This window comes from Zeus faber (genome assembly GCF_960531495.2).
Source record: "Zeus faber genome assembly, chromosome: 17".
Lineage (NCBI taxonomy): Eukaryota > Metazoa > Chordata > Actinopteri > Zeiformes > Zeidae > Zeus > Zeus faber.
Genome location: NC_137204.1, coordinates 5,429,105 through 5,444,692, shown reverse-complemented (window position 1 = coordinate 5,444,692; position 15,588 = coordinate 5,429,105). Strand labels below are relative to the sequence as shown.

Sequence of the window (15,588 nt, the reverse complement as noted above, 5' to 3'; positions counted from 1 at the left end):
ACACAGTAATACTTTGTACATGTTTCCCACCAACAAGGTTTGTTGCAATGGTAAATGGGGTGCATTTATAGTCCTTCTAGTCATACGACTCAAAGCACTTTACAGTGCATACCTCACGTTCATCCATTAACACACACATTTATAAATTGATGGCGGTGGCAGCCGTGCAAGGCACACACCAGCTCAACGAGAGCAGTTAGGGGTTCAGTGTCTTGTTCAAGGACACTTCAGCACGCTATCAGGAGGAGCTCAGATCACTACACGACCCGCTCTACCTGAGCCCTATGCAATGGCTGATGAAAGGGTCTTCCATCTATTTCACTTGTATCCCCACTATTGATTCTCTCATCTAACATGAAGGCCCACATGGGCTGGAAGGATCAATATCCCGTCCGCCCCAAACTCTGGCTCCGATTAGGTTTTGCTTGCTCAGCTGATGCAATATTGAAATTGTACATCTGGATTGTTATCTCGCTGCATTCCCCCTTTACTGATAGCATACTGCCAAGATTGTTACAAGCTCCACCACAATGTTAGATGTAATTTAAAAAAAAAGGTTTTCTAAGCAGTATTAGAAGTGTATTACATGTGGCTCAATAATATATCTATTTTTTATTTGATTTCATATTTTAAATATTTTATTTGTCAACTTGGCAAAATACATCATGTCCACAGGAAAATAAATGTTTCAGGTGTAATCATAATGTTATGTGAAATCAAAACATTGGCAAAACATTCAAAGCGGTACCCTAAATCGTGTATTACCTACTAGTGTTTTTCTTTTAATAGAGGACCATGCTAGGTAACTAGACAGTAGATATTAAGACTCATGGTACTAATATGAAGCTGATTTTGATAATTTTGCCAAAAGGGTACATTCAAAAAATGTGATAAATTGATATATACCTTTGATAAAACAATGGGTTCATGGCTTTTTTTTAATCCTCCAATATCTGTACAGTATATTGTAAACTAAGTCTAGTAGTCACAGTATAGTTGCCTTTCATTATGAAATGTAAAAGGGAAAATGGTCGTAGTTCTTTGGTCATGTCGTTCGCAGATGTTGAAAACAATTCTGACGACACTGGGTTAGGTTTTGTCAATGTACTAGTAACCTACGGGACCTTCTCACAGAGAAGACAAAACAAAATTCTGAAAAATAAATTAGCATAATGCACAATTCACATTTTAACTCCAGCTGTTTACTTGTTACGTTGCAAGCCAGTAAATGGCAGTGGTTTTAAAATTGGAAATTTGCAACGTACTCTCACCCTCAGAAATGTGATGCTTTGGGTTTTTTTCCATTTGGCGATATACTGCAAACTCCAAATTCTGTGTAGTTCGGTTATATTTTGTAACGAAGCGTGTTGAGGTTAAATTGTGTTTTGTTGACCACTATGAGTAAGAAGTGATTACATTAGAAAATTTGACGGGGATTAAGTCACTCGATGGATTCTTGAGTTTTCCGGTTAAATGCATTTCTCCTGCAGGTTGAAGGCCTTGTCCCTGAACGTCACATTAAGAGTGTGGTCCTTTGCGACTCAGAGGAAGTGTCTCTAGAAGTGTGTTTTTGGGTGCATCTGGAGCATTCTACAGGTTCTGCAGCAGAAAACTATCTGCGCCCGGAGAATGGGTCGTGGTATGCCCACCTTCCTGGAACGAATGAAACCTCACGTCGCATCCTTTCGACCGGTACGGAACGCTCTTTAACATTCTCCCGACCTCTGTGAGCTGCTGGGACGCCAGCGAGGGGGAATCCTGGGAAACGATGGATGACGTGAGGCGTCCGTCCATGCAATGGAACTGACCCATGTTGCCCTGTCCCCGTCCGCCCATTTTGCAGAACAGACACTTGATTTTCTCCACCAACTTGAGGAGCACGGTCTTCCGGAGCAGAATGTAGATCCACGGGTCCAGGATGGGGTTGACGGAGGCCATGCGGATTGCCAGGAGGTCTGGGTTTTTCGCCAGAGGCTCGTGCACCGGGTTTCTGTACAACTGGTTCACAAATATCCTCAGCTGAAGGCATCAGAGAGAAAAATAAAATTTGATTATTAACCATGTATCAAAAATGGCTTACAAAGACATTAAATTCAAAATTGATTGCTAATGTGCATTGTTTTTGAGCTGTGTAAATCAGAATCAAAATTGGATGGAACACATTTTCATGTACAAGGAGTTTGTCATGGTGTTGTTAGTGCATTGTGGATAAACAGATAAATTACACAAAAGACTATGCCCTGGGCTGAAAAGTTAGCTAATAAGTATTGACTAGGTATAAATATGAGTATGGTTTAAGTTAGGATATTTCTGTATCATTAATAAAATACTAATATGTATTAAACCGTCTGGACACTGCTAATAATGGATAGGTGAGTATTAACTTATTACAGTTAATGTTATTATAGAATATTGCACCCTTTATTACAGTTATTGCACAGGTTCTTGTGTGTGTGTGTGGATGGTGTGGGATAGCTCATGTGAAATGGTCGCAATCCAGCACTGTAACTTCCCGTCAAGCACAGTACAGAAGCAATGGGCAGGGGCCAACAAAAACAGGAACGCTCCTCTGAATGATCATCATGATATAAGCAGTCCTTTTGCTGTTTCCCTGGGGCATATCCAACATTAGTCTTCTCTAAATACCACAGAAACTAATCTGTGGTAAGCAATATAATGATAGCCCAAACATTGCAGTGGGAGAAGTTTTTGAGTGAAATAAAGTCGTTGCTTCCCCCCATGTATAGTGCATATTATAGATATACAGAATCTAGATATTCATGGTACTTTATGTCGGTTCTTAGTCTTCACTGAACCTTTAATTGTGCAGACTTAACACTTAAATAAAATAGTTTGGAACATTCAAATGTAGAAGTAAATTGCTGAATTATATAATGGCCTGTCTCTGCTGTACAGTACAGTATGTCTCCCATTAGCTCTATCATGCTATGCATAACGTTATTTGCTGCACATGGCATAAATGAGTGTGGCAGTGAGACTACGTGATGAAGACACAATATCTTATTTCCACATAATAAACTGGGTCCTGTTAATAAATGCAGTGATGTTTAAATTCAATATCCTATCTATTCTACCCCATTCTGTTATATTCCATTCTATACTGCTCTGTTCTATTGCATTCTATTCCTTTGCATTGTACCCTGTTTTATTGTATTCCATTCAAATCCATTATATCTTCTATTTTTATTATATTCCATTATATAATATAGTAAGGAGGTAGAGCTGGTGGTCTAGTCATCTAAAGGTTGCTGGTTGGATCCCAGGCTCCTCCTGCTAGCATGCTGTAGTGTCCTTGAGCAAGACACTTAACCCCTCATTGCTCCTGATGGCTGCGTCCGTCGGTGTTTGAATAATTTTAAGTCACTTTGGATAAAAGCGTCTGCTAAATGTAATGTAAATATATAATTTATCCATTATATTTCATCATGTTTTATTCTATCATTTTATGTTATATTCCATTCTGGTTTGTTCACTGATATCACTGCACTAATCATTAAGATGTATCTCATTTTAGATCATTTTTACCCAACACTCCAATACCTTTGCATACTGAGCAGTGGGTTCCACATGGTGGTAGTTCTACATAGTGGTAGTTCTACATGGTGGTAGTTCTACATAGTGGTAGTTCTACATGGTGGTAGTTCTACATGGTGGTAGTTCTACATGGTGGTAGTTCTACATGGTGGTAGTTCTACATAGTGGTAGTTCTACATGGTGGTAGTTCTACATAGTGGTAGCTCTACATAGTGGTAGTTCTACTTAGTGGTAGTTCTACATAGTGATAGTTCTACATAGTGGTAGTTCTACATAGTGGTAGCTCTACATAGTGGTAGTTCTACACAGTGGTAGTTCTACACAGTGGTAGTTCTACACAGTGGTAATTCTACATGGTGGTAGTTCTACATAGTGATAGTTCTACACGGTGGTAGTTCTACATGGTGGTAGTTCTACATAGTGATAGTTCTACACAGTGGTAATTCTACATGGTGGTAGTTCTACATAGTGATAGTTCTACACAGTGGTAGTTCTACACGGTGGTAGTTCTACATGGTGGTAGCTCTACACAGTGGTAGCTCTACATAGTGGTAATTCTACATGGTGGTAGCTCTACATAGTGATAGTTCTACATGGTGGTAGCTCTACACAGTGGTAGCTCTACATAGTGGTAATTCTACATGGTGGTAGCTCTACTAGTAGTTCTACATAGTGATAGTTCTACATGGTGGTAGCTCTACACAGTGGTAGTTCTACATAGTGGTAGCTCTACATGGTGGTAGCTCTACATAGTGGTAGTTCTACATGGTGGTAGTTCTACATAGTGATAGTTCTACATAGTGATAGTTCTACACGGTGGTAGTTCTACATGGTGGTAGTTCTACATAGTGATAGCTCTACATAGTGGTAATTCTACATGGTGGTAGCTCTACATAGTGGTAGCTCTACACAGTGGTAGTTCTACACGGTGGTAGCTCTACACAGTGGTAGTTCTACATAGTGGTATCTCTACACGGTGGTAGTTCTACATGGTGGTAGCTCTACACAGTGGTCATTCCTACTCTTACATAGCGACAAGTCCCACTAACCAGCAGCGGGATGGAGCAGATCAGGACCACCGCGGAGGTGGCAGTGAGCAGGATCACCATCTGGACCTCCGCTCCGGCCAAACGCCCCAGACTCCGCCTGCTGCGCTTGGGGTCGGCCAGGCGCCGCTGGTCGGTGCCCAGGGACGTGCGGCGGATGAAGCGTTGGTGCATGAGGATCAACGCGCCGCACACCATCACGTTGCACGCCACAGTGGCCAGTACGAGCAGGGAGTTGACGCCCGCGTACAGTAGGTTGTAGGTGGCCAGCTGGGTGCGGTTGGTGCGCCAGTCGATGAAGCACCAGGTGCGCGGATACTGGAGCTTGACCTGGCCCAGGCCCATTGCGGGAAGCGCGCAGAACAGCACGTTGAACAAGTAGATGGCGCACAGGGTGAGCGCAGCGAACCGCTGGTTCACGTAGTCGTTGTAGAAGTAGGCGTGGTTGATGGCCAGGTACCTCTCCACGGACATGGCGAACACGATGCCGAGTTGCACCGAAAAGAAGAAGAGCAGGACGAAGCCGGAGTACTGGCACAGCGGGGGGCCCCCGGGCCAGGATCCCTTCACATAGGTCGCTATTGTGACGGGACTGGCCAGCAGGGTGCCCAGCAGGTCGGTCACCGCCAGCCCGCACACAAGGGTGTAGAAGGTGGTCTCTTTCTGCTCCCTCCTGGATATGCGGAGCACTACGATGGCCACCACGTTCCCCACCACTCCGAAGAGGAACATGATGGCGGGGATCGTGGGCTGCCGGGCTTGGCCCGTCGGTACCGAGCTGTTCATCTCCTCACGGTTCTACTAGAAGGTGGCAGGTGTCCCCTCAGTTACTTTCTCCCTTTGGGTTGATGGGTTCATACTCCAAGTTCTACTGGAAGAAAGTATCAGGTATCCCCTCTCAGTTACAGTACCTTCTCCCCTTGGCCTCAAACTCTTAAGTTCTACTCGGAAAATATGTTCGACGTTCTCCGTTAGTTACCTTGTCCCTTCAGATTTACACTCCAAGTTTTCCAGCAGCGCGCCACTCCAAGCTTTCCCAATCTCCATTTTACGCACGAAATTGAACCATCAACAAATGACAAATGGGCCAACCACCCCTACGATAAACACCTCTGTTCAGTCGAGGTCCCTTATGCTCTGTCTGTCTTTCTCTTCTTCCGTCGAGAGCTTTCTTCCAGAGACACGACGAGGACTCCTCCCCCGCAGCGCATTTCACACCGTGTGCTTTGGGGACGTGTCTTCATGGGAAGGTGCAGCCGACACACCCACGTCACAGAGTTTACTTGTGGTTGGACGGTAGTTTGAGAACTAGCGCATGTTGAATGAAAATTAAAATGATATGTAATGGTATAATAAAAACAATAATGATAAAAAACAGACCATTCCCCCTTTTATTCTCGTTAATTCATGATTGAAATATGTTACATTTGTACTTAACAATATATTGCATAAATTTGAAGGTAGAAACTTCAAGAGTTAAAGCCCAAAGCAGAGTCTTGTGCTCATTGTTCTTTTCTACATTAAGTTGGGATGGAAAACTCTATTGCAGACAACATGTTGCAGCCAATGTCATGCTGTTATATCAAATTTGCCCATTGGTTTGTATTAGTTTGAAGAAAAGTTACATTTTTTTGGAACATTTGAAACACACAAGTTTAATCTGTGCCAATTTCTTCAAGATGTTGTCCTGGCAGGGCTAAATGGATTAAATGCACGAGGCAGACACTTTATTTGCCTCTCGTCCTTCAAGTTCAACAGATTATTTGTCACATACATATACATATACATATGGTCATACGTATATGCAGTGAAAGGTCATGACACCCGGTGATTACGCACAATTCGTTTTATAAGCTTCTATACCTCATTTAGGTAATTATAATAAAATAATAATAAAGTCTGTTATATATGTTTTGGTATTTATACCAAGAGTGAATACTTATTTAAATATGCATTTCCATGCACATTTCAAGATTTAAAATTTTTAATTGAATATGAAAAATGAAACAATATTGATTGAAATAAACATTTAGAGGAAATTATATTTTTCATCTGCCTGTGCCTCCATATGACAACTAGACCATAAGAAGCCTAATGTGATTAGGCTTAGATCCAGGCCTGGATGTTGCTTCACTTTTTGTAGTCATGCAATAAATATATACTATATACATATTAGCTCAATATTGGCAAAAATAACAGTGGTTTTTCAATTTTAAAATAACTTAATATTGAACTACATCAGAGATACATACATACCAATGTAGAAATTAAACAAAAAAAGACATTACAAAATTAACATTTTCACAAAGGCCACAAACCTCCTCTTTATGTTTCCAATGAGTAATAAAAACACACTTATGTACTGTAGTGCACAGTTCAATACAATATTCTGTCAAATATCATTGCACCACCAATATAGGTGTCTATGTGTATTGTGTGTGTGTGTGTGTGTGTGCGTGTGTGCCTGTGTGTGTGTGTGTGTGTGTGAGAAAAGGTCTTCTAGGACTTCTTTCTCCTCTGACTATTTTCCTGTAAGAACTGTTACATAGGAGGATCCTTCCTTAATGTCCCCCTTAAACAGATGTTACTCACTATGCAAATATTGTCGTACCGTGGTTAGACATACCGGATTGTGTGGGCCAAAAACAGCTGCAGAGACTGAATATGTTGATGTCTACTCGGGAACAAGTCGGAAGCTGATTTTGTGCTCATTGGAAAATGCAAAGACTAACAAATTGGTTCTAACTTATCTAGACACTGTAAACGAGTTGTTCCTAGGGGAGGATGTTAATGTGAATTTGCAAAATTGTATAATGTCTAAACACTATGTTGTATCTCAGACTGTGATGTTTGGTAAATTGCAAAATTAGTTGATGCCAGCTCATCCACCTGCACGGTGGTAGTTTTAAAACAACTTCATCAAAAACCACTCGCACTGTGTGCTGGTTGGGAATTAATACTCACAAATCCAGTTATGCGACTGCTATTATTATGTGCAATTATGTGAATTCCAATTTAAAAATGCATAGCATGGTACCCACTTCTTATTTTCAAAACTCACTTCTTCGTGGTTTTCTTCCTTGAATTTAGGGAACAACGGTGAGCTCTCCAATAGCACCCGAACGCAAGCGGAGACGGTTTTATGCCGTGGAACCTTGAACCTGTGGAGAATGTTTGCTTTCATCGGCAGCACAGAGAAAGCATAAAGAAGAAGAATAAATAAACACTTCAACTCTTCTCAACTTTTGCCAAATTGCAGGTAAAGCTGGGGAACTGTTGTGAGGTGAATCAAGGAAGGAAGGAAGGAAACAGCTTACATACCTCCAACACTTATGGACAGTTTTACAGACAGGGCTTAATCTACATCAGGACTAATCTAATCCTATTTAAATGAATCCTGAATTTTCAAATGCTTTTCTGAGACGTTGTTTAATTTAAGATGAATTAGTTTGAGACAAGGAAGTCATAGACCAAGGTAATGGAGGACTAGCTGGCTTCTTCTGTCTGGTGTTAGTGCTGGTCTTAGTCCGGGTCAACCTTTTCGACCTGGAGGCCCACATCCATTAATACAAAGATAAACCTGCTTCTGGCCAGGTTTGATTTTAGCCTTCATTTACACCTAGATTAGCTCTAATCTTCCTCCTGAAAATCCGATAATTTAAACAAAGACTAGGTCAAGCCACTGAGACTATTTTAAACCATGCCTGAGAAAGGCCATTTCAGTTAGTTCAGATTAAAAGTCTATTTTGGTCTAAAATCAAGCCTAATCTGTGTCTGCGAAACTGCCCCTTAGAGGTGTAACCTGTATGTAAATTATGTTTTTTAATCCTCAAAGCTTCCTTATAATAAATTACATCTGTTAGCGTATCACATACAGTATAAGCTAGTATAAGTAGGAAGCTAATACGATTTTAAAAATACAACTCAGCAATCATCAGCAAAGATTTAAAAAAAAAAAGTTCATTGGAAGAACATTTTTTCAAGAAGTCTTATCTCAGCCTGGGAAAGCCCTAGAAAATGTTGAGTTCCCTGGGGGAGTTGTAGGCCTCGGTAGAAAGGCCCAAAAACCCACCTCCCACTGCTTCCATCCACATGGGTCCACTTGCTGTGACTTGAGTCATGTGGCCATGCCCATGACCTCCGATTCCCTGCTTGTGCAACCCTCTCCTGAGGCCTAAAAAAACACTCAAAACCACCAAACATTTTGGGGCCGATGATTGCCACACCTCTGTCTCTGCTCTGAGAATTTTATTTTTAATACTGTGTTGTTTGATAGATGGTGGTTTCAGCCTGTTTCTTTGTGCAGGTTTTACTGGCACACAGTGAATATTGCCAAATGTTGAACCTCGTAGAACCTCCCTTGCTTCCAAAAAAACAAGGAATTAGTGAGAGACAAATTGGAGTTTGGACAGATTCCAATTCAATAAACAGGGTCCAGTTTACTCATGTTTGGTACGTATTACAGATTTTCGAGGTTCTGTAATCTGAGGTTCTCGAATCTGGGCTCTGTGATTATATGCAGAGACGTTTGGAGCAGGCAGAGGGTTTCTCCAACCGTGACAGACCAGACGTCACTAAAAATCACTCTGCTTTTGCGGGGATGGGGCCCGCACCAAGCTCGGGTTGGGAGGAGGGAGAGTTCGAGTTTAAATTGGTGTTTCAGGAAGACCCGGCGTGTCAGCTCCAGGGGGCCTCATGCCCACTGCCCGCTGCCGGCTGGAGAGCACCGCCGCCGAGGACAGAGAGGAGGAAGCACCAGCCCTGGTGCTGTAAAATTGTACAATGGATCATGTCACATGGTTGTTTCTCTGATCTGTACAATTGGCTGTTTGTGCCACATGTTTTGTTAAACGCAGCACGAGTTACAGTTTTCCTGCAGCCCTGGCTCAACCTGTCTGTGTAGGTATCTCACTTGCAAGTGGCTGGGGGGGGGGGACTTCTATAACTTCGGATAATGATGTCACAAAGCAGCCCGCTCCTGAAACGAATTAATTAAATTACGATTACATTTCTTCTCCAAATGTAGGTCAATATTGATAAATGACAAGTCGTCTGAAACTTCCTGGTTCTAACGAGACCTCAACCATGTCTCTATGTACTGCTGTTGTTGTGTTTCAGATACTTTTAGCCTGGAGAAGATTGCAACTAAAACAGCAATAAACACATCTATAACAAGCTGAACAGAATATTTAACTTTAAATGATTTGCAATTTGCAATTGGATTTTACAGACGGCAGACTTTGATAATTTGTGTGTGTGTGTGTGTGTGTGTGTGTGTGTGTGTGTGTGTGTGTGTGTGTGTGTGTGTGTGTGTGTGTGTGTGTGTGTGTGTGTGTGTGTGTGTGTGTGTGTGTGTGTGTGTGTGTGTGTGTGTGTGTGTGTGTGTGTGTTAAAGAGAGGATGCATGCGCACGTGCCTGCCTGTTGCTGTGTATTGACTTGAGATAAAAATGGAACAGGCCTCACTGTTCTCTCAGATAAAAGTAGTCGTGTCATTTATTCTGCTGTTGGGGAAAAAAATTGACTTTTCTGTCGTGTCTCCATATTGCATAAATATACCCACAGGTTGTGTTGTTGTTTTATTGCCCTCTAAACGACGGAATTTATTAGAACCCGAGCGACAGTTAAAGCCTAAACATGCTCATCAGATATACACTTTCAGGTGCGGTTTTAACATACAGTAAGCATTAGAGGAACGTGTCTGAACAACTGTCAGATATTTCCCCTAGGCATGCAGGAAAACAACAAGTTCAGAGAGAGAGAGAGACAAAGAGAGAGACAGAGACAGAGAGATGTATTTATGTATATTTGGCTGGACATTGGTTCTGAACACAGCTGGACAAACATCATTAACCACCTCGGCGTTGATGCATTTAAATGGAGAACCTTAGTGTGTTATGTGCTTCATAACACACTAAGGTTCTCCATTGAAAAGCATTGACAGCCCCTAACAAATACACGTGTGCAATGAAGACTAGTTCTTTATATTTCTATGTCTCACCTTGTTTTTCACTCCAGCATTTGAACAAACAGGCTCTAGTGTTATGGTAGTTTGTCCTGGAATCTGGAATCTCAAAGAAGAACAACGACACAACAATCAGTGTCCTACTGCATTCCTTCACATTAGATGTGTCTGTAGGCAAATATGTACACAGCAATAAGGTGAGTAGTGTTTACAAATGTCTGTGTGTGTGTGTGTGTGTGTGTGTGTGTGTGTGTGTGTGTGTGTGTGTGTGTGTGTGTGTGTGTGTGTGTGTGTGTGTGTGTGTGTGTGTGTGTGTGTGTGTGTGTGTGTGTGTGTGTGTGTGCGGTTTAAGATAAGCATCTGCGCCTGACTGCACAAATATGGCAGGTGGGTCATGATCAATCATTCACTTATTCACTTACACACTTATTCGACTTTTGTTACCTTGGCGTTTTACACACAAAGAGGGAATCACAACAAATGCTCCGAACAGCTGCTGACACGGATACCGACATGGATACCATTGCCTTGTCATCCAAACAAGCGGGCGAAAATTCCTCCAAACCTTATCATAGCAACATCATATTTTCCTTTTGAATGAACTGCCCGAGACTTCTTTTGACAAGTGACTAACACATTTCTTCAATTTTGTTAAACTTTTTAGCATTGTGTTGTGTCAATAGAGCGTTTCAGTGCAAATCAAGTTTCTGAAAAGAGGATCATATAGAAATCATTAAAAAGAGAGAAGAATGAAAAAATTGTCAAAAGAACAAAAAATAAACCTTTAAGTTAATTTTGTCCGTTGTTCGTACTGTGGCAAAAATGTAATGTATACCTCACTCAAGCTGTAGGTGAAACAGAAGAACATCAATTCACATTTAGCAAGAGTGGCACAAACTATTGTTTTTGTGAATAAATATATATAAGAAGAATTAGTCAGATTTCCTCTGACTGTAATAATAACTATATGGTATACTATATGGTATTGGTAGCTCAGGCGGTAGAGCTGGTGGTCTAGTCATCTAAAGGTTGCTGGTTCGATCCCAGGCTCCTCCTGCTAGCATGCTGTAGTGTCCTTGAGCAAGACACTTAACCCCTAATTGCTCCTGATGGCTGCGTCCATCGCTGTTTGAATAATTGTAAGTCGCTTTGGATAAAAGCGTCTGCTAAATGTAATGTAATGTATCTACTGAACATGAAATAAAGAGATAATGGAAAATATTTTCTCACCTTGTGGCTATAAAATTTAGTTCATATCTTGACATGTGGTGAAAAATAATGAATGATTTTTGCAGATGGTTTTCTTATAGACATAGCTTTACATCGACCTAGAGAACATAGAGCTTTATACCCTTGCATATAGTATGAGTGTGGGCATTCAAAAATAATGTGCAATTATGTGCAACTTATTTGTATGCATACAGTATGGGCATGCAGTATCTGTTTGTTTGTAGTAGGATATGATGTGGGATATGTCTGTATATTGAGTTGTACCTATTCAAACTTTGTTGTTCAGACAGGTGCTGTTTCATGCTATTTCATGCCATCGCTGACCTCATATCCTAACACGTGTGTCTGTTTCCTGCCCACCTGTACAACACCGACCTTCACTGTCTTTGAAAGCAGCCAGGGCTACATTATCCTCTTTCAACCCCATTTACATAAAGGGACAATATTAAAGTGATCCCATTATGCCTCTCTGCAAGAGACACTTAAAGAAATTGTATATAATAGATTTTTGATTTACTTAATTTTAAAGTCATATTCATAGTTTATATGTAAATTGTAAAAACAACAACAATTAACCTTCTTGTCAAAAAGAGGTGATGAAATATGATGTAGACGTAATAACAATAATGGTAGTAACAAGCAAACAAAGGCTGGATCCATTGTCTCTGTGATGACCTCCGCCCCCTATTGCGCATTGGGAGACATCGAAAAGGAAACATTAACAATGGACCAATGAGGAACATGGTGTGAAAGACTTGCACTGTGATAAGTGATACATGGTAGTCAGTATGATTATGTGGTTTAAAAATGATGTATTTGTTGCTTTTTGTAGCTCGCACTTTATAAGAATGTATTCGGGGAGAGTAATCCCCCCAGCAAAGAAAATCTGATGGATTTCCACTTCATGGTAGATGCAGGTATTTATAATAAGGATAATATTAAATTTACAAATCTTCATCCTCTGTTTAATTACAATCAGATACACCATTAACTTAATTTACCAAGTGAATTTGAATGTACAAGGGATTTGACTGTAATTTCAGTTGCATTATGAGAAGTATGAACACCAAATCAAAGTCTAGACAGACAGACAGACAGACAAACAAACAGATATATAGATAGAAAATGTAGCTGTTAAGATAGGTTGTTTTTCCACCAATGTTAAAATGATGTGTTTCAAAAACAAAGTACTGTACACTTTCTTAACTGATGAAATCTTGAGTTGATTATCATTCATTTAAAAAGGATTTTCGATAACAGAACAACAGGTGGCTGACCTCGTCACATAATAAATGATTTATTGAAGATTGAATGCAGATACACGAAATACTCTATATACTCTGGTGCAAATGTTTTGGGGGGGGGGGGTTATTTGTAAATGTTTATAGATATATTGGGACCTATAGACAGAGTGATGAAATATGCAGGGAAAAACAAACCACTTCCTGCTCGAGCTCTGCAGATTGCAACAGCGGCTTCCTGTTTCAGCTTGGACAGCTTGTTATACTAGCTGACAGAAATACATAGTGCTTTACGGGTAACTGTTCAGGCATTTAAAGAGTGAGGGGTTGTGGAGAACATCATCTATCTTCTTCTTGGTTCTTGCTAACTTCTAGTTAGGTCTGTCTTATTTCCATTCAAGTATCCATCATATTACTCTACTTAATGTATGTATTTAGGTCCTTATAAATACTCATGGAGCACTTGAACTATTGTCTAAAAGAGAAGTAAATCATTAGAAATGTATAATAAGATTTCAGATTGGAAAACTGTTTCTATTACATTGACACTATTACTATATGCTATTGACACTGCAAAGGCACTGTGATAACGCTGCAATAATACTGCAGTGAATGAAGAGTGCGATAAGGAGAAAAAGTCACAACAACAGTAGTTAAGGTAATTTATGACGCCAAACCATTATATTTCCTGTTGTAAAAGATGTGAGTGTGAATCTTGAATCTTGATGTAGCTTATTCACCTGGAAAAGGTCAAACAAGTGTAAATTTAATCTTCAAGTTGCACTGGGGGCGAGGCCAAAAAGTACACCAGCAATACATCAGCCCAGCAACTCTAATAGCCTGATTGCAGGATTCTAGGAATTGCCACTATGGACCATGTAACAAGTCAGGGGGTATAGTTTGGGTAATGTTAATGCTGAAAATAACTGTTCCCTTTTAAAGCATCCCACAATCTGATGTACCATTTCAACGGCTCATTACTAAAGAGGATTGTGTAGTTAAAGTCCCATATACACTAACCCACAAAGGGGTAAACTGAGCCCACTGCCCTGTAGAACCCCAGGCTTATTTTAAATAGTTTTATCTCAAAGATCTTCTAGGATCAAGCCTATTTTAAAAACTGTGATCTCTGTCTCTAGCATACACACTTACCACCCAACGCAAAACCTGCTGTCCTTTTGTGAGAATTGTTTGAAGAAATGTCACTGTTTATTTGCGTGCATGCAATGGAAAGAACTGCTCTCCCAGAGGAGGTTGAGCAGATTAATTGATAAACCCGAATTGACAAATACAATAAATAGTAATAGTCTCCAAAAGAATATCACGAGAGAGAACAGATCCATGCCGCAGGCGCGGAATTAAACAAGCTGTGTTTTCAGATGAGACACATAATTTAAAGGATTTAAAAATGAAAGGAAATGACGATCCAAGAAATGATCTTAGGTTTACCGACAATCAGTGGTGGAAAAAGTACCCAACTCCAATACTTGAGTCAAAGTAGATACTTCTGGTTAAATATTATTGAAATACAAGTGAAAGTAGTCCAGTCATATTTTTACTTGAGTTAAAGTACTGGAGTACTTTGCTTTTAAAAATAATGAGGTATTCATAAGTACATATTCTTTTTAATGTCAGCGCATTGTTGTTTTGTTGCCACAATGCATTGCAGAAACAAATGACTCTGAAACAACGTACTGAATGCACTGACTTGCTTGTAGAACTTGTTGAATAAAAAGCTTGTGGAATAGGCAACAGCAACACTGTTGAGAAACCCTTTGGCTGGACAGACAGACTCGAAAAAACAAACAAAAAAAACCCAAAAAACAATAAAGATTGTATTAATTCACAAGGAGTAGTTTACGGTGATTGTTTTTTCTCCTGTGATGATCGACGATTGCATTTTAGAAATGAAAAGAAAATTCACTCACTGACTGAAAATGCAATATTTGTCTTTCAAATGTAGTGGAGTAAATAAGTCGAACGTTTCCCAAAGAAAATTATACTCAAGTAAAGTATAGATGAAAAAATGTAGTTTAGTACAGTACTCAAGTAAATGTACTTCATTACTGTCCCCCACTGCCTAGGATGATAAGTAACAAAAAGCCCATGTCAATTTTTACTTCTTCTTCTGACTGCATGTACTGACTGGTAACGTGGAAGGAGCCAGTACAGCCATGTGATAAGTGATGCACTTTAAGCACAATATCAGGAAGAGAATTGCAATTATAATCGCAGAAAACACTACAAACTAAACTTCTACTGAAAGCTTTCAAAGTTGAAAGGAAATATATGTGACCAAGGGTTTATGAAGCCAAATTAAGATTAAATAGCAAAGTACAATGATTTGTCTGAAAATCACTCAAGTATTGGATAAGAACCAAATTTCGGGATCTACTTAATAAGGTACCATTATAAATGAAACTAAACACTAAGAAACTAAACACTATGAAACGAACACTAAAGTACTGGCTGTACGTAGGTGTAACTCACTTTTTGTCACTTCTGAAAAAGTTCTCCTATTCATCATATGTTCAAACACTGCCATAAACGCA

The 15,588-nt window shown here is 40.1% G+C and overlaps 1 protein-coding gene across 1 annotated transcript; it reads right to left on the bottom strand.

The window, feature by feature from the left end:
* Window positions 1–698: 698 nt before the first annotated feature.
* Window positions 699–5,658, bottom strand: LOC307242738 (prostaglandin E2 receptor EP4 subtype-like). Its single transcript, XM_080017298.1, has 2 exons — window positions 4,605–5,658; window positions 699–2,019 (listed from the first exon to the last, which is right to left on the bottom strand). Exons 1-2 carry the CDS (start codon window positions 5,385–5,387, stop codon window positions 1,591–1,593), a joined length of 1,212 nt encoding a protein of 403 aa, XP_079873424.1. The 5' UTR covers window positions 5,388–5,658; the 3' UTR covers window positions 699–1,590.
* Between the last annotated feature and the right edge of the window lie 9,930 nt (window positions 5,659–15,588).